The 24,438-nt window shown below is 53.4% G+C and overlaps 3 protein-coding genes and 5 non-coding genes across 8 annotated transcripts; 4 read left to right on the top strand and 4 right to left on the bottom strand.

Annotated features, from left to right (window-relative positions):
- Positions 1–125: 125 nt before the first annotated feature.
- LOC140260222 (uncharacterized) lies at positions 126–7,384 on the bottom strand. Its single transcript, XM_072352297.1, has 11 exons — positions 7,239–7,384; positions 6,011–6,305; positions 5,639–5,924; positions 3,382–3,539; positions 2,971–3,015; positions 2,766–2,875; positions 2,101–2,267; positions 1,549–1,709; positions 1,201–1,411; positions 874–993; positions 126–713 (listed from the first exon to the last, which is right to left on the bottom strand). The coding sequence occupies exons 1-11, from the start codon at positions 7,382–7,384 to the stop codon at positions 505–507; spliced, it is 1,908 nt and encodes a 635-aa protein (XP_072208398.1). The 3' UTR covers positions 126–504.
- Positions 5,543–5,615, top strand: TRNAR-UCG (transfer RNA arginine (anticodon UCG)). Its single transcript has one exon. It is a non-coding gene; the product is annotated as a tRNA-Arg (tRNA).
- TRNAR-CCU (transfer RNA arginine (anticodon CCU)) lies at positions 5,914–5,986 on the top strand. Its single transcript has one exon. It is a non-coding gene; the product is annotated as a tRNA-Arg (tRNA).
- TRNAR-UCG (transfer RNA arginine (anticodon UCG)) lies at positions 6,487–6,559 on the top strand. Its single transcript has one exon. It is a non-coding gene; the product is annotated as a tRNA-Arg (tRNA).
- Positions 7,155–7,227, top strand: TRNAR-CCU (transfer RNA arginine (anticodon CCU)). Its single transcript has one exon. It is a non-coding gene; the product is annotated as a tRNA-Arg (tRNA).
- Positions 7,385–7,650: 266 nt separating the features above from the next.
- TRNAR-UCU (transfer RNA arginine (anticodon UCU)) lies at positions 7,651–7,723 on the bottom strand. Its single transcript has one exon. It is a non-coding gene; the product is annotated as a tRNA-Arg (tRNA).
- Positions 7,724–7,952: 229 nt separating this feature from the next.
- Positions 7,953–9,956, bottom strand: MRPL58 (mitochondrial ribosomal protein L58). The gene is made up of 6 exons (XM_072351978.1): positions 9,680–9,956; positions 9,520–9,556; positions 9,284–9,343; positions 8,616–8,698; positions 8,350–8,519; positions 7,953–8,153 (listed from the first exon to the last, which is right to left on the bottom strand). Exons 1-6 carry the CDS (start codon positions 9,827–9,829, stop codon positions 8,069–8,071), a joined length of 585 nt encoding a protein of 194 aa, XP_072208079.1. The 5' UTR covers positions 9,830–9,956; the 3' UTR covers positions 7,953–8,068.
- A 386-nt stretch (positions 9,957–10,342) lies between these two features.
- Positions 10,343–24,413, bottom strand: CDR2L (cerebellar degeneration related protein 2 like). Its single transcript, XM_072352300.1, has 5 exons — positions 24,192–24,413; positions 16,360–16,472; positions 15,024–15,172; positions 14,070–14,234; positions 10,343–13,136 (listed from the first exon to the last, which is right to left on the bottom strand). The coding sequence occupies exons 1-5, from the start codon at positions 24,268–24,270 to the stop codon at positions 12,251–12,253; spliced, it is 1,392 nt and encodes a 463-aa protein (XP_072208401.1). The 5' UTR covers positions 24,271–24,413; the 3' UTR covers positions 10,343–12,250.
- Positions 24,414–24,438: the final 25 nt, after the last annotated feature.

The following is a 24,438-nucleotide window of genomic DNA, read 5'->3' as shown; positions in this document are numbered from 1 at the left end:
CAGAAGCACGATAGTTAAAACATCCCAAGCGTTGCCCCCCCACCCCCCAATAATCTGGTGATCCCGCTGCTCTGGATTTCTGTATGTTGCAGATCTCGCTGAACATCACAGAAACGGAACAAACAAAGGCTTCATGCTGTGATTTATTCAATTATCTGAGTAGGAATTCTTAAAACAGAAATGAAAAAGGGCTCCCTGTCCCTTTTCTGATACAGTTGTAAGAATTACCATTGGAAAGAATTAAGATATTCTCTTCCAGTTCTGTTCTAGTTTTATCTAAATACTTTGGTAGCTCACAGGTACGTATATGTATGTTTATGGAACTGGAGTACAATGCACACACCATGCAGACCTTGTGCTCTGGTTGCGGTTTGGTGTTTTGTTTTTATCTAATTTAGGCAGCTGGAACAACCGGTTCCATGAATTGAGCAGGAAAAGAAAACACAGCAGAGAGCTTTGAAGAAATAACATGGAGAAAGACTGAGCACCACACCGAGCTGGGCCCTAACTGCTCCACTTGACAGAAATAACAGCAAAAAAAAACAGCGATAGGAAGAGGTGGCTGTAGAGAAGCACCTTCTCCAGAACGATCAGAACTGGGTCCTGTTCCGGTGTCTCCCAGTAGACCTTGGTTTGCTGCACCTTTTCCTGGCTCTTCTTAGCAGGATGTTTTGTGGCCTGGTTGGTTCTCATTGCAGGCTCAGGGCGCACACCTGCAAAAAGCAAACGCTGGGACGGGGCAGGCGGTGGGTGCTGACAGGACTCACCCGGCTGGAGCACTGCTTCTCTGCAGGAAACACGCCTTGACTCGGAGCTGCAGGTGAGGTGCAGGCAACTCGGCCTGCTTGTTGCTGAGCTTATGGGCTGCTTTACCTTGTTGGACAGTCCTGAACGCCTTGCCCAAGCGTAGGGATTTCTGCTGATGGTGCAACAGGAAGAAGGTGTCCAGCACAGCCATGATCATCAGCAGGAAGGTGCCTAAGAAAAAGAGCACTGCAAAACAACACAGGAAAGCAAATAAGGCATTTGGTAACAGGCATGGCTTTATTCAATCTGTAATCCCTCTGAGAAAGGAGGAAAGTGCTGCCTGCAGCCAGCTGGTAAAGTTTAACTGCTCATGAATGCTTGTGAATGCGCCCATAGATGCCCAGACTTTGTTACCTGAGTAAAATGCAGAGTTTCAATAGGAACGATGAGTACCTATTATGGGCGGCTCGTTGGAGGAAGTTGGAAGCATGTTGTTGAGAATCACAGCTAACATGGAGCTGCCCAGAATGATGGAAATCTGGAAACTGATTTTCTCCTCGAGAGAGCTGGGTCCAAACAACACGGCCATGTCCAGCAGATACAGGGCGCACGTTGGGAGGATGAGGTTCAGGATATACAGAGTGGGCCGTCTCTCCATGGAAATCTGTTGAAGATGGACAAAGTTTGAGTAAGAGATGGCACAGCTGAGCGGATGCTTCCTCCCCAATGTGGAAAACTGTCTTGTTTCATACTTGTTTTTCTTTAATATTAGCACAGAACAAAATGAATTTACTGCGGTACCATGTAGGTGATCACAGGAAACTCCCCGTCCTCTATTTCTTCCATGTATTCATTGATGCTCAGGTTGGTGAACTTCCATTCCCCATCAGTCAGGAAGAAGCTCTGGCTGTTTACCAGCATCTCAGCTGGTGTCCGTTTCACTTTAATGGAAAGGTCTGTTGCTGTTTGAGCAAGAGGAGAGGAGAGAAATGGCCAAATGGAGCCTTCTATCACAGGCCAGTTATTTCCTCTTCCTTTCCCTCCCAGCACACGAGGAAAGCAAAAATCAGATGTGATCAAATATCAGACTTCTCACAGCAAGGCTGTCATTTGGCTCATAAAGACCAGTCCCAGGGGTCAACTGCCCAGAGAACGTTCCAGATGCTCAGAGATGTGTTGCTGGGAGAGATGCCAACACGGCGCAACTCTGAGCTTATTTTCCCTCTAACTAAACAGCGCTCCCCCAGCAGCGAGTGGTGCTGCTAAGGGAGCGCAGGGGTCGGCCAGGGTCCATTTCAGCCATCCCCTTTGCACATTTAGCCTATCTGTGGTAAAACTTAACTCGCCACTTACCTGGGTAGAGAAACGAAGCGATGCTTATGTTGCATGTCTGGGTGTCAAAAGGGAACTTGAGGATTATCAAACTGCACGTTAGAGTGACCTGGAGGGGCAGGGTGACGTTGAAGGCGCCGTTGTGTGTGACAACAGTGTACTCCAGGTTGGACTTCTGTTCATCCACTCTGCGGGAGACAAAACCGGAGATGTCAGAGCTGCGGGGGCTGCGATGATCCTCAGTCACAAAAGCCGGGGCTGTCAGCGTCCCTTTCGGATGTGCAGCCACACAGACATGGGATGCAGTGGAAAAAGACAAGAGGGCTTTGTGGGGAAGGGGCTCAGCGCTGTCTCTGCCTGCTGACTCCCACCCTTTTCCTCTGCAGCCAAAGGGCCGGTGGCCGTGCCCGATGGTGCTCAGGGTAATTTCATCCCCCCACATTGCTCATCCCCCCTGCTGCTTCTTCAGGCTTAACAGAGCCTGTATGTTGCATTTCAGGAGATGCTACAAAATTACTCCGCCACAATGTGCTTTATATGAGCAGTCTTTCCCATTAATATAAGATATGAGATCCTCGGTTACGCTTACGGGAACAGCTTTTAACTGTGAGTTTATCCCACTTCCTACACTATTACCAGCGGTTTGCATCCACAGTGTTTGTGGGTAAAATGAAACGAGAGCCTACCTTTCCAAAATGAAGATTGGGGGTGACCAGAACGAATCCATGGGCAGGACAATCTTGGAAATGTTACAGAAATCCCGCGGGTTCCAGGTGGCAAAAGTGTTTGTCCACTCCTGGGAAGGAGGGAAAAGGAGAAAGGAGAGCGCTGGGCTCAGCCCCAAACGTGGTGCTGGGTGGCACCAGAGAGGAACGGGCTTATGGAACCTACCAAGTTCAACACGAAATAAAAGGTGACGGTCTGGAGCTTTTCAGCCTAAGGAAACAAGATGGAAGGGATTTAATTGATTGTCTTAGCTATACCCCATGGGGAGCTCCGGAGCTCCTGCAGTGCGCAGCACAGACTGTGGAAGCAGCTCAGGAGGACGGGTTGGGTTGTTTGGATCCTCCAGAGCTCCCCAAATCCTCCAGATCTTAACAAACAAACTAATAAATAAACAAAAAGAGCTTTCGAGCAGCAGAAAGCTGGTGTGGAAGCAGCTGGTGTGGAAGCAGCCGACGTGGAAGCAGCCGACACGCAGGTCTTGCTGTCCCAGTCCTGCCTTGCAGAAAGATCAGACCTAAACCCAACAATGGCACAGATTTCTGTTATGAAGACTTGTCAACATTTGTGCATCCTTACCACGGACAGGATTGCTATCAGCATAAAATCCATCATCACTTCCATGGGCTCCTTCCAGTGCGTCTTTGGCAGTATGTGTGCGTGCAGCCTGCTGTGAGAGGAGATGTTCAGGTACTCAATGACATCGTAGTAGGTGCAGACATACCTGGGAGCAGCTCCTAATGGAGAAAAAACATACACCTCAATCAGAAAAAGGTCAGGAGAGATCTCAGCCTGTGAAGGAGAGACATGAAAGGGTGTGGGGTGTGATGGAAAACATCAATCCCTTCTCACGCAGATGGGAACGGAGCTCCTCAAAGCTTTTCCTCTTGAACCTACCTGTCCCAAGAGAAAGTGTGAGCAGCGCTATAAACACTCGCAGCATCTTCTGCTTCCAGATAAAGAGGCAGATGGCTCTGGGTGCCTTATGAGCGGCTCCAAAATACGTCATTTGTTATGCAGAAGTTGATTTGATATTTACTAATGAGGGGTTGGTGTTGTGTAAACAGGAGCTAAACTGTATTTGCATTGGAAGTAAGACTTTGCTAATGGAATGATGCACTCAGTGGGCTCCTGGGAGTGGTGTTTAGTTGTGGTAAAGGAAAAAGAAGAGCATTAAACAAAGATCCAACAATTTGAGGGAGAGAGAAGAAAGGGCTCGTATCCACAAAGGAGGGGCTGGGAGCCAGAGCCACTCAACAGCAAATCTTGTCTCATCTGCAGGGCCAGCGCAACTGCTGGAACAGAAGGGGAAAATGAGCTCTGGGGACAGAGAGCTGCTCTCCTTTTCCCTGAGAGCACTTTGTGCAACCACTGATGTTGTTTCTGCCTCCCAGCTGACACCCCGTCCTCCCGAGGTGCCGCTCCAAGTCCTCCCTGTTAAGATTAAAGTCTCAGAGACGTTCATTTTAATCTCCCTCTGTCCTTCCTTCAGCCATCCCCCCTCTGCCTGTGTTCCTGCTGTAGCTCCAATGATGCTTTCAGGTGCACTGGGAGACGCTTCAAATGTGGGGGAACAGCCCGTTATTGTGCTCTTGGAACACCCTGTTCCCTGGGACACTGCAGGCTGTAGCCAAGCACCTCCAGCTGGGTGGGATGGGAGGAGGGAAACATGGGCCAGACAGCAGGGACTGAACCATACAGGATGGGATGGAGAGGCAGGGTGAGCCACGGGTGGTGCAGGAGCTGCTGCTGGCAGGCACTGCTGGGACGGAAGCCGTGCTGGAGGTGACGGCCTCCAGAAGCACCTTTAGGCCTCTCATCAGCTGCGAGGTGGGGTGGTGTATGGGAGATTGGTCATCACAGCCTGAACCTCTGATTCATCAGCTGAGGCAAGTATGGGGTCAGTGTGGGAGCACAGGTGAGAGTGATGGAGCTGTGCTCCCGGGAGGGGTGGAGCTCGACTCCATCCCCTCTGAGACCTCATTGAAGGGCTGACTCCCACTGAAGCAGCATCTCTTGGAGATTGCTCAGCAGTGAGGACTGCCCCAGCTTCTTCAGCCAAGGCACCACCACTGGTGAGTTTTCCTTTAATTATATTTACTTATACCTTCTGTACATTTGTTACCATCTGTATATTAATAACCAATACAGGTGGGCTGAGACTGAATCCGTTCTGCTGCTCTGCCAGCTGTTGGTATCCAGCATCCAGCACAGCGCTGGGCTCTGCTGCACGTCCCTCCAATTGCTGCTCACCTCGGGGTGCCTGGGCTCCGTTCCCCCATGCAGTCACAACGCTGAACAGCTCTGTCCCCAGTTGCTTTTCCCAGCTTTTCTGCTCTCAGTTTCCCCGACCTCCCCCATCCCTTATGGGGCTCCCCAACCTTCCTCAGCCTACAAGGTGTGCCCTATGGATCCGTCCCGGCCTCGTGCTGCTCTGCACATCCCGACTGACAGTCAATGACCCCGAGCGCGGGGCTTCATCCCTTAGAGACACGGACCCGGGTGGCAGCCCCTGCTCGGGCGCTCCATCCATCCTCAGACGCTCCCTCCATCCCTCCATCATCCATCATCAATCCATCATCCATCATCAATCCATCCATCATCCCTCCATCATCCATCAATCCATCCATCATCCATCAATCCATCATCCATCCCTCCATCCATCCATCTCCCTCCCCCCCCCGTTCTGACTCTCCCGGTTCGGGCAGCACGGATGGGCCGCTCGGGGCTGCACAGCCGCGACCGCGTGGCCTAATGGATAAGGCGTCTGACTTCGGATCAGAAGATTGAGGGTTCGAGTCCCTTCGTGGTCGGATCGCGGGCTCCCTCCTTTTACCGGCGCTGTCCTTCCCAGCGGACAAAGGGAAGAATCTCGTCCCGCTCCGGCTGTTCCCATCAGCCCGGACTGTCGCTTTTTGCGCTGCGTGCGGGGTATCCTGCGGCGCCGAACGAGCCCCGCGTGTCCCCGCGCCGCCCGTGTTCGGTCCGTTCGGTCCGTTCGGTCCCGTTCGGTTCCGTTCGGTCCCGTTCGGTCCCGTTGGTCTCCCGGAGGCGCGCCCCGAACCGCCGCATTTGGGCCGTTCCCAGGAGCGGGAGCGCGCATCCCGCGCAGCCCCAGTGGCCTAATGGATAAGGCACTGGCCTCCTAAGCCAGGGATTGTGGGTTCGAGTCCCATCTGGGGTGAGCGGGCCGCCCTTTTTGTTTCACTCCGTTCCCCCGTCGGCTCGTGCTGATACAGACGGTGCGGGGTGGGAGGGTCGGACCGGGGGGCGGCGCTGGCGGGTTCCGCTCGGGGTATCCCGAGTCGTGAGGGACCCTGGAGGAGCGCCGAGCCCCGCGCCCGGCCCCGCGAGGCACCGGCCCGTCCGCGCCGCTCTGCCTCACGTCGGGGTCCCGGCGCTCCCCCCGCTCCGGACGCCGTGCCGTGCCCGCAGTGCCCGCAGTGCCCGCTATGCCCACCGCCTTTCCCGGCAGCCGCCCCCAGCGCAGCTCCGTGCCGTCCCTTCGGGCCCGTGGCCATCAGCAGGTGACGGGCACGTCCGCCCGGCTTCCCAGAGCGGCGGTTGGGCTGTTTGGGGTGTATATATGTGGGTCTATGTGTGTATTGGGGTATGTTTGGGGGGGGGGGGCAGCAGCGGGACCCCGCCGGTGTGGGTCACTGTTCCCAAAATTGAGGGTGAGGGGACCACGTGGCCTAATGGATAAGGCGTCTGACTTCGGATCAGAAGATTGAGGGTTCGAGTCCCTTCGTGGTTGTTTTAACTCGCGCACATTTAATTCCTGACGGAGGTTTCCCCGCGGCACAACCCGCCGTCTCAGGCCGGGCCGATCCCGATAAAAGCCGGAGCTGCGGTGCTGCTGTTTGCCGAGCCGGGCGGTGAGCAGCGCCGAGAGCTCGGGCAGCGGCCGGCGTTCATCCCGAGCGAGACTCGAGCAAATCCCGCTGTAAGGAGCCCGCCGCTTCGTCCATCCGGCACCGGAGCGGGACAGACACCGCGGGACCGCGCCGCTCCCGTGCCCTTTTCGCTCCCCTTTTCCCTCCCCTTCTCCTTTTGCTCCATCTTCCTGCTTTAAGCTGTGGACTCACCGGGGCGCTCTGCTATTTGCCGGCCCCGCTCTGCAGCCCGTCCCGTCGGTTCTCACACCTCCGGCTGCGCCGGTACCGGGAGCGGAGCGGAGCCGCTGTGACAACGTGCGGGCGGGGTGTGCGCGGTGTGCGCTGCTGTGCGCGGGGTGCAGCGTTGTGCGCGATGTGCGGGCGCAGCGCGTGTCCGTCCGCGCTCGGGTGGCTCCGAGCGACCCCGCGGCCAGCAGAGAGTTAACGCGGGGCACCGGGAGGGGACCCAGCGCAGCCCCAGTGGCCTAATGGATAAGGCACTGGCCTCCTAAGCCAGGGATTGTGGGTTCGAGTCCCATCTGGGGTGGATCTTTTCACGGCCGCAGCTCCCGGTTGGGGTCTTCTTTTCCATCGCGGATGCTCCGGGGGCTCCTCCCGGGCACCGCTGCGGTCTGACCGGGATTAAAGGGTAAGTGCTCGGCCTGTAGTGACGTTTGCTGCTCGCAATGACGGCTGCTGTTCATAATGACGGTTGCGGTTCCCGAGGCGGCAGAAATGCTTTTGTTAACGTGCTGTCTCTGTAAGCCCTGGGTTCCTGCAAGGGCTGTGGGAAAGAATTCGTGTGTTCTTTGCTCCCGTTTGTGTGCAGGATGTGCAGAGATGGGCTGCAGGCCGCATCCCGGCAGGGACGTCGAGGCAGAACTGCATTCAGAGCCGTGACCCTCAGGGCCAGGGCAGAAATGACTCTCCTTTTATTTGCCCCTTGCTAAAAGAGTGCACCACCTCCGCTCACCCCAGGTGGGACTCGAACCCACAATCCCTGACTTAGAAGGCCAGTGCCTTATCCATTAGGCCACTGGGGCCCTGTGAAATGATGCAAAATGCCCCATTTCAGTTCCGTTATGAGACCCCGCAGCGGAGCGACCAGCAGAGAGCACTGCTGAGAGCATGGGGACACGGCGCTGCTGTGCTGCTCACACAGCTTCTACTCTTCCCTTCTCCCCACCCCCCGTTGCTGCCCACAGGTTGAGCAGCAGAGGCAGCTCGTACAAAGATCAGAGGACGGGATGAAGCAGCAGGAGCCCGCAGGTTCTAAGCATGTTTTTTATTTACATTTTTAGACAGACTTTCTCCAGTTCTGCATCATCTGCAGTCGCCAACAACGTTCTCTTACAGAGGCACAGGAAACGCTTCCATCTCTGCTGCTCTCAGTCGAAATCTGCCTTCCTGCTCTGTTTTATATTCGAGTGGATCTTTTTCTGCCTTAATCGTTCACGGTTCATTTTTTCTACCCTAAAACAATGAAAAGATTCTTTAGTGAACAAAAGGAAGAAAGCACACCCTTCGGGGAGCACAGCCGCATTATCCCACCTGTGCTCCCACAGCTGACCCCACACTTGCCTCAGCTGATTAATAGAGGTTCCAGCTGTGATTACCAGTTTCCCACACACCTCCCCAGTGCTAATACAGGCAATCCCAACGATGGTACCTGGCTATGAGTTGCTGTGCAGTCTCCTTAGACACCACCTTGGGCTTCTCAGTGGCTTCTGTGACCATGACTCTGATCTTTTCCAAACAAATAGCCAGGTTCCTCATCTGGTAGCGGCTCTCGTCAGAGCTCACGATCAGCTCACCAGCTCGGTTTATCTTATTTCTGTGCTGAGGTAAAAAAGCACGACGTGATCACTGCACCTTTATTAGACGTGTCAAACTTTTGTTGGAACTGTGAAGCGTTGGAAGGGAGAAGGTAGTTACCATTGATGCCATTTTTTCTCTTACAGCCTCTGGGATCCAGTCTGCTGTTGCCAGGTGGAACCTGATTTCTGCCTTGGTATTCACTGGGAGAAAAAATGGGACCTATTCAGAGCAATAGGCAGCGTTTCACGAGGCAGCTCAGTCTGCTCGCTGCTGGCATTGAACGTGTGCTGATACCAGTGTGAGTTTCCTGAGGGATCTTCATTTATTTCTTGCTACTTTTTTTGCATGCTACTCTAAAAGACAATTTTATGGTATTTGAACTGCTACACGTTACGAGATTTATGGCTATTTCTGGCCAATACCTGCCTGGCAGAACAGGAAATGTTTTTGTTTCCTTATTTGCGTTACGCCAACAGTTTACTGCGTGGGAAACTTAAGAATCCAGTTTGTTTACTGCATGCTCACTGAAAACGTGTTACAGAAGCGATGTTTGCTGTGACACAGTACGAGTGCGTCTGGGTGAACAGCTGCTATCACTGGCCTCAAGCATTGCCAAGTACAAGGAGCTGTGTTGAAATGTACGTAATAATGAACAATTCACAGCAGGTGGTACAGAGGGGCTCCTTTAATTTCCAGCTCATATTTTACCATAGAGCACTGCGGAACAGCTTTCAGGCTGGATGTTGACTGGGAGTTTTCTTCACGCCAGTGAACCCCCCTCATACCTTTGTTGACGTTCTGCCCACCAGGGCCGCTGCTCCGGCTGTAGGACACGGTCAGCCGCTCTGGAAGAGAAGAACAGCAGCACGTTGTGCAGAGGAGCAGCGGGACGCGGCGTCCCAGATTGCTGCGTGAGGCTGAAAGAAGCCTGAAAGAAGCCCACGGAGCTCACGGCGCGGGCGCTGTGCTGCTGTACGGCGCACTTCGTGCACGGCGGACACTCGGTGCTGCCGACACTCACCCACGGGGATGCTGAGCGCCGCCGGCGTGTCCTGCTCCTGTAAACACGAGGTAGCGGAGGCGGCGTTAGGGAACGCGGGGTGGCCGCACAGACCCCGCTGCGCCCCGGGGCCGCCTCAGCCCGACCCCGCCCGCCCGCTCACGACCCCGTTCCCACTCGCCGTGTGTCCGGAGGCGCCGCCGTCCCGCGGCGGGTACAACGTGTCCAAGCTGTACGCGCTGCGGAACTCGGCGCCGGCGGCGGCGCGCTGCGAGAAGCGGGCGGTCAGGAGCCGCAGCGCCCCGGGCCGGAAAGGGACGCGCGCCGCCATCTTGGCGCTTCCGCAGTGCGCCGCGCCGCCCCCTGAAACGGCGCCACCGAAATGGCGTCCGGCCGGAAACGGCGACTGCGCGCTGCGTTCCGGGGCACGGGGCGGGATGTGACTCTGCTTTCTGCTGAGAAGCCTGAAGCAGTTACTTGACCCGAATCGTACGTGATAATCAAAGACAAAATTGTTGTGCTGGACCTAACAGGAAAAAGAGCTTTAAAGGAAGTCTGAGCTCTGAGAGTACCAGAGCTCCTTTCTGTCTGAGAAGAAAGCATTTGGAAATACATTGAATCTGATGTGTGCTTAACTGGGATGCCGAGTCACACGCTATTGTTTACGATGGAAAGTGAAGGCAATTCCTCTTCCCACCGGTGTGCAACAGCAGGAAACACCGGCTGACTTAAAACGACATTGCTTCAGAGATCCCCTGGTGTAACTGTATGAGGGTGGTTGTTCCAGCCCCTGCAATAGCACAGGAACTGGAATGCTCTGAGAAAACGGACCCGACGCAGCTTTTGTTGCCATTGTTCATTCTGTTTATTTATTTATTTTTAGTCAACTGCTTTCCATTATAAATAAATAAGGCATGAAGGTTCTCCATACTGTTATAGAGCTGGTAGCCACCATCGTGCTGATGGCTCCTAGTTTTCTTGAGCCGGGGGCCGTCGGGCACCTGAAGGGTGCAGAGCGTGGAAGCAAGGAGCGCTTGGTGGTGGGTGCAGAGCAGAAGGCTTCTGGAGCAGGTGGAGCATCGCACCCTGCGGACTGACCGCGGTGCTCAGCTTAACGAAAGACAAAGGCTGGAGGGGATACTTTTTGCATTACCTGCATTGTGAGTGCAAGGAAGGTAGCTCTTCGTAGTGTCAAGGCTCGGGACTTGGAGGATAGTTCAGATTTAACAGTCTTCCCCCCCCAAAGCCAAATTCAGACCGACATAAATAAATGTTGCAAAAATCCCAACTATTTACCCACATTTTTGGGATGTGGAAACAGAATCCAGATCTGGCCTCCAGTTTCTCCCGGCCAGCACAGGATAGGTAGCTTACACTGAGCTGCTCTTTTCTTGTGGCACAGTGCTCAGGGTGTCGCCTAAGCTGCAATGAAATACTGCTTCTCTGCCTAAAGTGTGTCTGTCCAAACAAGGTCAGCTTCTAGTTTATGAAAAAAGGAAAGTGGTGATTCCTGAGACTGCAGTGGCCTTTCGGCTGTGTTTGCATGTCTGCGGAAGCAAAAGTGAAGGGATTTCAGTGCTGGAAAGTGAGCTGGAACGTAGGAGGCGATGCCCTTTGGAGACGGTGTCTCAGCCAAGACAGATTATTTTCAACAGAAGACTGAAATCTGTGCTCTTGGCCGGGAACATGGAGCAAAAGCGTGGGGCAATGTGTGATCAGCACTGCCGGGCCAGTGGCCCCAGTGCTGTACGAGTGCTGTGCTTTATCCTTCTACTTGCACGTGAGTCACTGCTAGGTAGCTTTGCGAGCCCATGCAAGCTGTGTTGGAGCTTGCTGCAATGGAGGCGATGACGTCCTGTTGGATAGCACAGTGCGGAGGGCTGGTACCTGAACAGCGAGGTGAAAGCATGTGAAACTGTAACAGTACTTCTTATCTAGCTTATGGAAAAGCCCTGGTCATCAAGTTTCTGCCAGGCACAGTGATTCACCTGGGCTGAAGTACTGGGAGAGATTTAAAGTGAGGAAATCCTATATGGCTACAAAGTCTGGAGGGTATGCAGTGAGTTACTAAGTGACATTTATGAAGACAGAACAATCAGTTCTACGTTTCTCTTCAAGTTTTTCCAGTCGCAATGAGCTTGCATTGTAAATAGCTGAAAAACCTGACTGACAAGAGAATGGCTTGAACAGCAAGAAGATACTGCCCTTTGGGGAAGGGAGGAGGTGGGGGTGGGTCTCTTGGGTACAAGCATAGGTCCTTAGCCATAAAACTGACGTGAAGGCTCAGGCTGGTGTTCTCGAGCAGCCCCTGAAGTTCTGATGGCTTTTACTGCTTTGCTGTGAAGCTGCACTCCAGCTGCTGCAGTGCTGGAGGACATCCAGGCTTTTGCTCACAGGTAACTGGACTGTAAGACAAGCTGCAAAGGGTGGAGGAGGTGTGCAGTTCTTCGTGGTGTGGTTTCTGTTGCTGTTGAGATGTCTGGCTCATGCAGAGATCCATCACACAGATTCTGAGATCCTCTAACTACAGTGTACAGTTTGTCCAGCGAGTCAGCAGAGCCCCAGCTTAAAAACATGAACCGGGTCTCTGTGACGTTTCCTTGCAGTTCTACCATGGACGCTCCCTTCCCATATGAGAACACAACGCGAGGCCTCTCAAACCTTCAAAGCAGTGGAGCTGGTGACGTTTCCTGGAGCTGAAGAGAAGACTTGTCTGCTGGGAGAGCACGCGGGGGCTGCAGAGGGGCAGGGCTCATTTGCTGCTCTTGTTTTTCACCTTTGTGGCATTGATGTCTGCTTTTGTTTTCTGGATGCGGGAGAAGATCTCCTTGAAAAGAGCCTTGTACTCGGGCTGGCTCTGCTCCAGCCGCTTGTCCACGGCCTCCACGTGTTTGCTGATGGTCTTCTCCATGGATTTCCGTTCTTCCAGCTCAAACCCTTCTCCCCGGAAGTCTCTAAAGGAGCTGTCACGGGAGATGGGGCGGGAGGTCTGCACCCCCGCGTGCCGCACGCTGTCCTTGTGCTGCCGGCATTTGCTCAGGAGCTCCTCGTACTTCTCCAGCAGGGCGTGATACTGCTCGTCCACCTCCCGCAGGATGGACATGCCCCGTTTGCGCACGTTGTTGGCGTGCAGGGTGTAGTTGCCCTCGTGCCGGCTCACGGCATCCTTGGTGACGATGGCATTGAGAGCTGTGTCACTGCAGCTCTTCCGGACGGGGTGGTTTGGGGAAGGTGTCATTGAGGGCCCGTGACTTTTCCCTCCCTCTTCCTCCGAGAGGTCGATGTAATCTGCTTCTGGGGCGTTATTCAGTGGCTCCAGGAGGGCCTCGGACAGGTTGTCTTCCCTGCTGAGCAGATACTTCTTGACTTGCTTCATCTGCTGCAGCTCCAGGAGCTCGGCCTCCAGCTCCTTGATGCGCAGCTTGCAGTGCTCCATCTCGCACACGCGCTGCTCCAGGTCCGAGTACTCCTGGATCACAGAGCTGTACTCCCGCTCAACCCGCTCCTTCCGCTGCTTCTCCTGGTTCACCTGCGACCTCAAGGAGTCCACCATGGCTTGGAGCCGCTCGTTCTCCCGCTCCAGCGGCTTCTGGTTGAACTCTGTTGAGGAGCTGTGGACCTGGAAAGCGTCTTCATACCTGGAAGAGTAGAAAGTGTGTGAGCAGATCAAAGAACCATAGAATCATTAAGGCTGGAAAAGATCTTTAAGGTCATCCAGCCCAACCCCAGCCCATCCCACCACAGCCACTGAGCACAGCTCTCAGTACATCTCAATTCTGAACGCCCCAGGGATGGTGACTCCACCATCTCCCTGGGCAGCCAGTCCCAAATCCTCCAGAATTCACAGAGCAAGGAGGCACAAAGAGATGCTGATGGGATGAGCTGCCTCTTCTTCGTTGCTCCCTTCCTGGGAAGCAATACGGTGCACTCCCCCTTCTACTGGGAAATCATTTTTCCTCCTCAGTGAAGTGCTGTGACATCCTGTCTTGTCAGAACAGATTGGAAACTGAAAGCTCTGTGGCTTCCCCGGGAGGCAGGGGGTGTTGGACACATTTCCAGGTTACAGAAGGGCAGAGTGACCTTCAGAGCTGACTGCAGAGTGGCAACACGCTGTGGGCATGAGGCATGGAGGGACACGGGGGGGGTGCAGGGGAAGAACTGCTGGGACACTGAGTGGATTTTGCTGGGGGTTATTATAGCCTCATAACACCCCCCATGCTGCTGTTTGTATCCTCTTGTAGTGAATGCTTTCAGTAAAAAAACTTTATTGATTACTTATCTATTTAAAGAAGCCTCTATTATGGACAAAGCTGAGCAAGAAACACCCTTAGAGACTCAGTGAATTAGCACAGTGGCAGGGATTTAAGGAGGCTCGAGTGTGCAATAGTGCTTAAGGTGTTTGTACAGCATGTGGCATACCCTGATCTGTGCTGCTGGGGCTAAGGGAGTTGCTGGAATTGTCCTGGCTTTTGAGAGAGAGGCTGACCCTCTGCCTCCCTGCAGATGGGCAGAGGACGGGGCAGAGGCTGTAGGGCCGCTGGAGGCACAGCTCTGCCCTCCCTGCTGTGTACCTGGGGCTGGAGCACAGCTCCTTCAGGCAGGGGAAGGTGTGGATGGTTCGGCGCCGCTCCCTCTTCTCCCGCCGGATGCGGAGCTGCTCCAGGCTCCTCATCTCCTCCACCTGCTTCTGCAGCTCCTCCACCTGGTTCTGCAGCCCCTCGATTGTTTCCGTCAGGCTGTGGAAAGAGGGAGCACAGCTGAGCAGTTGGGCACAGCGGTCACGGATCTTTGAGGGGGCTTTTCTCCCCCATAGGGAGAGCTGATCCATGGAGGTCCTAGTGTGTGCCCCGAGAGCACAGCAGTGCCTGCTGTCATGGCAGAGGCTGCCCTCTCTTTTGGGTGGGGCGGGATGCAGAACAGGGAGGACTAAAGCAGTGCCAAGGGATATACCAACAGGAGACCCTCCATCCTCAGATCTGTTGGTTGAGTCAGCTCTGGGACATGAGAGCTGCCCTGGAATATTTCTGCGCTGCAAGAGCTCAAGCACTTTTCTCTTGTAGAAATAAACACTGGGCAGAGGTTTTGTTTTATTCTGGCTGTGGGCACAGTTCCTAAAGCTGCTCCAAAACTCCCCCTCTGCTTTGAGACTCCCCATCTGCACAGCTGCTTGCAGAAGATGCTGTGGCACAAGGACGTGGCTTAGTCTGTTTCCAGGGATGACCTTGATCATGAGGCTCTTGTATGAGAAGCAATTATCAACAAACTAGTCTAGCTAAATGCTGGATCTGTGCCCAGTGCGCTGCTGTGTGCTCAGGAACTCCCTTGTACCATCCTATGTGCCTCTTATTGAAGGAAGCTCATCCTCCATGCAGGAAGGGCTCCGTGCTTCTCTCTGCCTGGTCCCAGCCGCCAAACCTGGCTGATAAGAGAATGGATGGAGCAGCGAGAGCAATGTGAGCTCCAGGGCAGGGGGCAGGTGGGATAGGGGTCCCAGCCTCACTGTGTGGGACCAGAGGGGGCCGTACCATTGTATCTTCTGTTGAGACGTCTTGCTTTCCAGCACGAGCTTCTGATTTGCCAGCTCCAGGTCCCGTGCTGTCAGGTCTAGCTGCTCGTAGACTTTGGCGTGCTGCTCGTTCATCTGCCGCAGCATTTCGAGCTGCTTGGTCAGGTACTGCAAGAAAAAAAAAGAGAAAAAAGTCCACATCCCAAATCCAGGTTGTTTCATGGGCAGGAGTTCCTACAGCCTTTGCTTCATTGGGTCTTGTGGCCAGTTTATCCTCCAGCTGATTGAAGTCTCTTCCAGTGGAGGTATTCGTGCTTGCATGACTGTGTGTCTAGAACATGACTGACCCCCCGCCCCCGTCCCCTGTGAAGAGCACTAGCCTCACTCTCGCTACTTGGCTGCTTTTTTATTCACAATACCCCAAGGAAATCGATATCCCTGAGAATGTGACCCTTCGCTGGAGCTGAGTGTGCTTGGCCCAGTGGTTACTGCGTCGCCTGGCAGATCAATCGCAGAGGCTGCATTTCTGTAGGAATTCAGGCTGCAGAAAATCTGAATCTGTGAAATGTGAGAGCTGCAGCCACAGCCCCTCCTGTAGCCTCTGCAGTCGTCTGAAAGCTTTCACCCCGCACAGCCTGGCACAAGGGCATTGGCTGGGATCAGACCCTAAATCTGGGGCTGTAGAGACACAAAGCTCTTCTCCCCCCTCATTGCGATGCCACGTGCTGGGAGTTCCCTGCTGTCTCTGTCCTGTGCCTTAATGTAAATTGGCAGTTTCCATCCTTTTTTTAACTCACAGATCCCTGGAAGTCTTCCAGTAGATGCAAACCCACCCTGTGCCGTGTGTTTAAGCCTGTCCGCTTGGCACTGTGGGCAGTAATGCCTGACCCCAAAGGGTGCATGAAACAGCACTGCAGATTGCAGCTCTTTGAGAAAGAGCTGTTTTGTGCCTCGGACAAAGGAGGCTGTGTTCCAGGGGAGCCGAGGGGCTGGCTGAGAACAAACGTGATTAAGAGCGCCTGGAACCAAGGAAAAGCAGCAGCGGAGTGCTGAGAAACGAGCACAGAGGTTGGTGGGTGGGCAGGAAGAGGCCACTTGTGCCCCAGCTGCAACCAATGCAGCTGCAACCAAAATCTGGTGCATATCTGTGCAGGGGGTAAGAGGGTCGGTCAGCAGAGGCTGGGAGCACCTCACCCACACCTTAATCCACCCTGCTGCAGGCGCATATGGAAGGGACTTCAGCATCCACCCCCCATGGCACATCCCTTCCTGCAGTCTGTGCTGCTGGGTCTGGCGGTGTCACTCCAAGGTGACAGCGGTGACCCAGCTGCTCCCGTCCCCAGGTGTGTCCCCACCTCGATTTCCTGCACTTGCTCTTCATTGGTGGCATACATCTGCTGCAGGGACTCCTCCAACTCCTTGTTGCGCTCCAGCAGTGTCTTCCCCAGCTCAGCAGCCAAGTGCAAGTCTGAAGAGCAGAAGGGACAAAGTCACTGTGGTTCCTGCTCCAAGCACAGCTTTCTTTGCACAGGGCTGCTTTAGCAGTGGGTTTTGATGCAGATACACATTTATAGGACATTCGGAATCTGCCCTATTCCATCTTGCTAGGCTGCAGGAACAAGGGGTGGCTGAGCTTGGGACATCCTACATCACCTTTCTGCATGGCAGCATGTGCAGCCAGGATCAGATATGACATTTGGCTGAGGCTGAAGATCAGTCCCCCATCCCATCCCCATCTTTATTCCCATCTCCTGTGGGGCTGAGTGGGGCTCAGCATCCTTCAGGATGAGAGCAAGGGTTGGTCAAGCCTTGCAGAGCCTCGGGGATGCTCTGTAAAATATATTGTTATCTCTAATGAAGGGATTGCCCTGCCTCCCCTGTCAGCCTCCATCCATCACCACTAACGGGTGACACGAACAATAGAATCATGCATGGCCCCAGGGGTTGTCAGGCCTGCAGCCTGCACTCCTCTGGGTAGCTCCGAGGCAAGGATTAAGGCTACGTATTCCCTCACTGCCACCTCTGAATGCTTTGAGGAGGCTGCTGAGATTTTGGGGTGTTAGGAGGAGCGTAGGGAAAATAGACACTGACAGTGTGAGCTGCTTAAATTATTGAGTTTGCTGTCTTGGGTAAGGAAGTTCCACCCCAGGACTCTGTGACTCCCATGTTGGCCAAAACTTGAGCTCCTCAGGTGATGCTGATTGTGAGCCTGTGGTGGCACAGCTGGCTCTGATTGTAGCCCTTTGTTTTCAGAGCAATTGGTTGTCTTTATAAAGCCTGGCCTCAGGTGATTGTATGGGTGTTCATTTCCCTTGGTGCTCCCATGGAAGAGGAGGGTGTCTGTCTTGTTTGGTAGCAGAATATGAGCCTAACCCTTCAAAGCAAGAAAGCAGGAAAACAGGTACTGGTGTGTGTTACTGCTCCTGCCCTGGTATTTCCTCAGCCCAAGGCTACCCTGGTCTTCAGCCTGCAGCTATAATGTGGTTCATAGAGGCTCTGCGGGGGTTGAGAGCCGCTCCAGTTTCTCCTTGCAGTTAATTTGGATATGCAGTTGATTGGGAAGCAGTGATAACTTATTAATAAGATCATAGGAGGGGAATCAGGACCTCTTGGGTATATCCTGTGCCTGGGAAAACTGCTCGTTTTAGAAGTCACGTTGTAAAATGAGGCTGATGCTGGCTGCTTGGATGCAGTCTCTTATGTGGGAGGAGTGCTAGGATGTCATCCTCCTGTTGGATAAGTGCTGCTGTGGTATTAGTTTAAGTGACAATTGCTTTGGTCCCAGTGGTGCTGGGGGCCAAATCCCCAGCAGCTGTTGTGTGCCCTCAGGTTCCCCCTTTGCCGTGGGCAGGGACTCTTGGCAGTGCTCTCATTCAGGGTGTTATTCAATGACTTTTTAATTACAGCCATCATTGTCACACAGCTACCTGGTCTGAGGGCTGTGAGCCCTCCTGGGCTGTAGGGATGGATCCTTCTAGGACAGGTTTTTTTTTGTTCAGCACTGAATTTCTCTGGTTTCCAAAGTGCTCTCAGGGGAGCAAGTGTTGGCTGTGCCAGCTGGGGACTGGGGACAGACACCAGCAAAGATGAAGAACTTGTGCCTTTAAGCTGCCACCTTGCCAGAGCCTGTGTCCTTACTGGGGAGGGGCATGTTGCAAATCACATCTGTCCTACCTGATCCCTGCAGCAAGGAGAGCCTGACGTGGAGCAGAGGGCTTCAGGTAATGAGTCAAGTGTGTCCCCGTCCCCACGGATTACCCCAACACTCTCTCACCATATGGCATCCAATTTAATCAGCTGGAGTTGAGTTAAGTGGATTACATAGTGTGAGATCCTACATTGTAATTTAAAGGACTCTGTCAGCAATAATTTAATGGGGGAAATGGGCAGCGTTTGGGGACAAGTGGGAAAGAAGAAAGAATGGGGCTGAGCTCTGAGGAGGAAATTGATTCTTTCTGTTGTGAGCTTAAGGGCCTCAGAGATTTCAGGCTTGGAGGACGTGGAGGAATCTGTTCTTTCGGTGTCACTAAACTGCCTCAGCCACCATCACGTACGTCCCTGCCTGTCAGCTGAAGCATCCCCCTAATCCTGTCTGCCCCACACCTGCTGAGTCCATTCCTTCCCACCTGTTTTCCTGGGCTGCAGGAGGGAGGGAGGGGATGCTGTAGGGACGTGTTTTAATGTCCTCTTTAGAGCAGATTCATTTTGATTAGAAAAGCTGTGATTAGCTCACGCAGGCTTCGTTAGCACGCGGTTCCTCTCCACAGAGACCACAGCAACCTGGGGCTGGGTGTGAATTTATCCGTGGGATGTTCCAGTGCAGGAAGGACTGTTCAGGGATTCTCTCTGTGAAGTTTCCCCTCGGTTTTGTATTCCTCTTTGCTTTTCCACCATCAGACTGGGCAGGCAGTGCAGTGCAGCCTGTGCTAATTCAGCAGTTAGTGTGACGCCTCCCTCCCTGCTCCGTGCAGAAGGAGAAATGAAGCCATGGTGCGTGGCAGTGCTGAGGGCAGCACCCCCGAAACAGCCAATATTCAACCTGCAAACAGTGCCCTCAGGGACACCAGATCTGTGGAGGGGAGTGGGGAGATGGCATTGATCTCATTCTCTCTGGAGGGTGGGGACCTTGACCCTGAGAATGAATACAGCCAGGAGACGCTCTGCATCCCTAAACAAAGATCTCCCTCTAGAGAGAGAGGGCTGCGCTTCCCTGTGAGCTTCTATGGGAAAGCAAAGAGGGAGATAAAGAGGAGAGAGTGCAGAGGGTGGGAGGGGAGCTGGCGTTGGATCTGGGCAGTGCCTAGCAGAGGGGAGTTGCTGCTGTTGCAGTGTTTTCCCTTCATCCTGTGGGACAACTGTCTTGCAGCTGCAGAGGTGACCCAGAGGTAATTGTGCTGGGTCTGCATCACTGGGCAACACCCCCCAGAAAGTCCTGATTCTGCAGCAGGTTGTCACTCTCCTTATGAGGCTGCAGAACGAGGCACAGGGTGTTCCCCTGCAGCAGCATCCTGCGGCAGTCCCTGCACAGGTGGATGTGTGCTGCTGTGGGGCTGGATGCCTCCTGGCTCGGGCAGCTTGCATTAAGGCACAGAAATCTGCAGCTGCTCTTGTGTTCCTGGTGTTGGCCTGCATCTCCTTGAGCACCCTGAAGGATGCTTTCCCCTATCCTTGGCTGCAGCTCTGTGTTGGGCAGGGCATGTTTCAGCAGCTCTCAGCACAACTGTGTTGCTGTCTTTGTAAATACAGCTTTCTGGAGGAAGCCACCACCTAGAGCACCGCTTCAGGCTTCCCCCATCCTCCCTCTGATGTGAAACCCAGCTCTCCCTGGAGTTCCCAGTGGTCAGGATGGGGCAAACCTGGTCCATATCCTCAGGAAATGCTGATTTTCAGCAGATACTGAAGGGCTGATGCAGACAGTTACAGGGGTTTAATGCCCCTCTGTTCCTGGGGAGAGCTGATGGTGATCCAGAGTTGTGAGAGCCAGGCAGGCTTGCAAGGAGTGTTACAGGTCCTTGGGCTCATGCTGTGCGGGGCTTTATGCAGGACATGCCCTTTGGTTTAATGTCTATTTAGGAATTACCTGCGGTCCCTTCATAAACAGCCCGCAGTGAGGGCTGCTCCTCCTGCTGCTGCCAACAGCAAATTTACCTGGTGAGGACTGGGGAGGAGCAGCGAGCAGAATCCTGGTGTGTGGACTCTGGAGGAAGCACAGGGTGATTGTGAGCTGATGGATGGGGTAGGCCGAGAGTTAAGAACTGATGTTTAATGCTGTTGACGTTTAATTTAATTGCATGTGCTGTCTGCTCCATTACACACACGTACTTAGAGTCAAGGGCAGGTGCAATTATTCCTTTCAAAATCTAAATAAATGATGCTATGCTGGTTTACCCCAGGGTAGGGTGTGCTTACTGCTCATTTATTTTTCTCCTTAGTTGCAAGACATTGTGCTGTCTGGATACATTGCAGTGAATATCAGCTTTTGTATATCTCTAACTGCTGCTCCGTGACAGGTGATGGAGGGAATCGGTGCTTAGCCCATGCAAGCCTGCGCAAGGGAATGCACTGGGATGCAGATGAAGCAAGTGCCATTGCACATCTCATGGCCAACCTACAGGCACATGTGGAAAAGCCATGTCAGCATGCCCATTCAATGGATCAGAAAGAGTACTGAATAAATACGTACAAGGGAGATGAGGAGAAGTGAGGAAAGAGGAGAGAGAAAGGAAGCCAATATTTTCCTGTGTGCACCCTTCCTCCAGGCAGCAAAGCTCTAGCTAATTAATTATGTTGGGATGTGGGGAACCGTGAATAGAGAGAGGCTTTTACTCTTAAAGCTAAAGACACAAATGCATGGACTGCTGCCACGTGGGGATCTCCCTGATGGTTTTGGGGGCAGGAGGCTGTAACTGACCAGGGAGGACCAGCACCCCACCTGCAGCTATTGCTGGCTGGCTCAGCTGCTCCTGCTGGTGGGGGCAGAGGTCCTGAGCAGTTCTGGGGCAACCAAGTTCAGCACAACAGCTACAGCTGCCCACAGCCTGGCAGATAGAACCGTGGATGGATGTGATGCCATCCTCGAGTTTCCTTGGCCCTCAAGAAAGCAGTGGCTGGGGCTGCTGTGGGCAGGAGGTCCTTCAGGACAGCCCCGAGGCTGCGAACACACAGCAGTTCCTCCAGTGCTGCTCCTTCCCACAGCTGGAAGTATGTGCCCGAGGTTCAGCAGATGTAGAAAGGAGTTTCTGTGCCAGACAGGAGGCTGGTCCTGGGAGTCACAGTGTGCGATTCAGTGTGCGAGTGTGATTGTAGCTGTATGGACCGCTCTGTGTAGGCTGAGTGATGTGGAAAATTGCTGGGTATGGTTGCAGCTGGTCACCACTGTACTGCTGACCTGGGACTTCACGTGGATGAGTGAGGAGTGTGGTGCAAGCTCAGCACCTTGTGTCATTTTTCTTCTTAGCAAAGCAGTCAGGTGCTTGGCAGGAGGAGGAGGAATTAAGATACTTAAATCTGGAGACCTTTAGAGGTGACAGCCATAAGGTCCTTAGCCTGCATTGCAGATGGTTTGACCCAAAAGTTTCTGTGGCTTCCCAGGAGGAGAAGGTTGTTGGTCTTGTGGTGGTGACGGGATGGCTCTGGCTCCTTGTCCTGCTGGCTAACACACTGAGCTGTATTCAGGCTCCCGAGGGTGCTGGGAGTCCTACTGTTGGGCTGCACTCTGCTCCTCTGGTTTAGACCTGAGTGCTGGCAGAGAAGAGGGAGGCTGGGAAGATGTGGATATGGGAAGGAGGAGATAAGGCCAGAGAGCTGTCAGATAGCTGCTGGGTCTGTTCTGCTCTGTGTGGATCCAGATGTGCTTCTGCTGGCACATGGCCATCTGAACACAAATGATTCTGATGAGCAGAAAAGACATCCTCACTTGTCCCCAGCTCAGATCATCTAATTTTAGCTTCTATTCATTCTCTCTGGGTCTGGTTGCACATATACCCTGTGCCTGGGGTATGATGCAGTTGTAGTGTAGGAAAATGGAGTTGATTCAGCAAGCCAAAGTTCTGTGGAGGATGGGGAGGAAAGTAACAGGTGCTCAACACGGAACGGAAAGCATGGCTTCGTCCATGGTGCTAAAATGGTTAATTAACAATCATCGTGGAGCTCCTAGTTAAGCCATCCGTTGCTTAGCAAACACTTTTGGATGTAAATATAATGAATATTTGATGCTGTGAGATGACGATAAAGCCAGTAACCAACTGATGCACAGCAGAACCGTCTTTCCCCTAGCTCATGTTGCTGCTCATTTCTCCCACCCTTGCTCCCAAGGACCAGTCTGTAAGTCTATGCTTTTGTCATCTGCCTTCCTGGCTGCTGCCAGCCCTGGTTTTGGCATGTTCCTTGGCATGTTGCTCCTTTCAGTAATGCCAGCACGACTCTTACTCATGCTGCACTGGATGTCTCGCTGTGCTTCCACTCCTAATTTCCAAACTGACAGCGCTGGGGCTGTACCATCCCCAAAGACCTCTGGATGCTGCTATGGCAGCCATGGACCAAATCTGGCACTGTCCTTCATAATGCATTGTGCAAATTAATTATGGTTGTGATTACCCTGCAGGACCTTTCCAGCTGGCTGATTCCAGTTAAAGCCTTTTCCATCTCTCCTGAGTTTGTGCAAGCCTGCGCAGCCCCCTTTCTTACAGAGACAGGGAGCCCCACAGTTGGGCCTTGTTTTGGGTCCCAAGGTGGAGCCCATCCTCAGCATGAACCCATCATCTGGAGTTAGCTTATCTGCATGTGCATGGCTGGGACAGAGCAGGGAACCTGGCTGGCAGCAGGAGGGCATTCTTATGGTTGGGAACCAGTGCTGACTCATGAACCCAACACCAGGGACAGAGTTAGGCTAAAAATCTGAGTCCTGTGTTGCTCAACACTCCCAACTACTCATCTGTAGTGCTGCTGCTCCTCAGTCTGCTTCCTGCACACAGGCCCCTGTGAATTTCTGAGTCAAAGGCCGCGCTGTTTACCCAGCTGATAGCTCCATCTTCATCCTCTGCCCTGGTTTAATCTGAGTGTTGTGTTTAAAAGAAGAGGGCCTAGTATCCAGCTACTAATGCTTCCTGTTAACTGAGAAATTGAGGTCAAAAACCAGCTGCAAAATCCCTCTGGGCTGGCTATCGTTCCCTGTTGGGCCTCTGCCCTGCAGCTGAAGCTGTGCAAACTTCAAATCATGACATAATGTACTGGAGTGATGGTGGGCAGAGGCACTGCAGCTGGGCTGCAATGTCCCTGCTGGCAGTCAGCTGGCTGGGGCAGATGTAGACCCATAACGTATGTAGAGCATAACGCACCAGAGGGGTGACTGCATTTGGGTACTGAAAACTGTTCTCTATATGTTGACAAACCAGTGCAGTTCATTCTAGGGCAGCTGCTCTGAAACACGACTTGTTTCAGCTACTTACTGCACGTTGACTCAAAATATGAAGGTAAGCATTCAGAAAAAAGAAGCCCCGAATATACGGTTACTAACTGTACAGCTTAGGATAAACCTGACAAAGAACTAGTGCAAATGCAGGCAGTTGCTTCAAAACAAATTACACAAGTGAAAGCTTATCTTTCTTTGCCAAACCTATTTTTGCTGTTTGAACCTCTGTGTTCCTTTCTCTCCTTCTCAATTTTTCCCCCTTTTAGGGCTGACTGGAGAAGCCTCCAGCAGTAATAAGGTGACTTAGAAGCGTTCTTTGGAATTAAGCTCAGACAGCAAGAGCTTTGGGCAAGGCTTCCAGCAGCTACATCTTAGCAGTACCTTATTTGCGATGGATCTGTTTCTAACTGTTGTGCCCGATGCCCGCCTGCAGCCAGATGAAGGCAATGTCAGAACTATCCATGTTGGATTCTGCCCCCAGCATGTTTTCTGGGGAGCCAGCTTGCTGTACCACCAAAGGACACCCGGCTGGTGCTGAGGGCAGATCTGGGCTCCCTGCATCTCAAACTTTCCCTGCTCAGGAAAGCTGCTTTGGAGCAGCAGAGCTGACGTTTCCATGGAGGTGAGGCTGCAAGATGAGGTGCTGGGTTTGCCGAGCAAACAGAAGCCTTGAGATAAGGTATCCCACCCATCACTCGGGATTTTCCCCCTCCCCCTGCTTTTTTCCTCTCCCCTGGGCTCCCATCCCTGGCAGCTGGCCGTGTCCCCCATCCTTACCCTGCTCCAGGTCCTGCTGGTCGTACCAGGGCTCCTCTTCCTCGCTCTGAAACTCCTCCATCCTGTCGGCGCTCAGCATTTAGCAGCAGCGGCCGGGGGAGGCGAGCAGCATGCGCCGAGGGGGCCCCACCGCCGCCGGCAGCGGGGATGGAGGCAGGGATGCGGCCTCGGTGCCCCTGGCGGGCCGGGAAGCGGGTGGTACGACGTGGCAACCGGCTCCCGCCGGCTGCCGGGCTCTGCCTTCTCC

Source organism: Excalfactoria chinensis, chromosome 17, assembly GCF_039878825.1.
Source record: "Excalfactoria chinensis isolate bCotChi1 chromosome 17, bCotChi1.hap2, whole genome shotgun sequence".
Taxonomy (NCBI): domain Eukaryota; kingdom Metazoa; phylum Chordata; class Aves; order Galliformes; family Phasianidae; genus Excalfactoria; species Excalfactoria chinensis.
Note: the sequence above shows the minus strand (reverse complement) of the source record. Positions and strands in the feature narration are given on the sequence as shown.

Coding starts and splice junctions, on each gene's coding strand:
- LOC140260222 (XM_072352297.1), bottom strand. CDS start 7,384: ATGAACAGCAGCCGTCATTGCGAGCAGCAAACGTCACTACAGGCCGAG. Junction 5,925..6,010: donor CGAGCCGACGGGGGAACGGA/GTGAAACAAAAA, acceptor CTTATCCATTAG/GCCACTGGGGCTGCGCGGGA. Junction 2,876..2,970: donor TTTATTTCGTGTTGAACTTG/GTAGGTTCCATA, acceptor CCTCCTTCCCAG/GAGTGGACAAACACTTTTGC.
- MRPL58 (XM_072351978.1), bottom strand. CDS start 9,829: ATGGCGGCGCGCGTCCCTTTCCGGCCCGGGGCGCTGCGGCTCCTGACC. Junction 9,344..9,519: donor GGCGCTCAGCATCCCCGTGG/GTGAGTGTCGGC, acceptor CTTCTCTTCCAG/AGCGGCTGACCGTGTCCTAC. Junction 8,154..8,349: donor GCACAGCAACTCATAGCCAG/GTACCATCGTTG, acceptor TCATTGTTTTAG/GGTAGAAAAAATGAACCGTG.
- CDR2L (XM_072352300.1), bottom strand. CDS start 24,270: ATGCTGAGCGCCGACAGGATGGAGGAGTTTCAGAGCGAGGAAGAGGAG. Junction 14,235..15,023: donor TCTCAACAGAAGATACAATG/GTACGGCCCCCT, acceptor CTCTTTCCACAG/CCTGACGGAAACAATCGAGG. Junction 13,137..14,069: donor GAGCTGTGCTCCAGCCCCAG/GTACACAGCAGG, acceptor CTACTCTTCCAG/GTATGAAGACGCTTTCCAGG.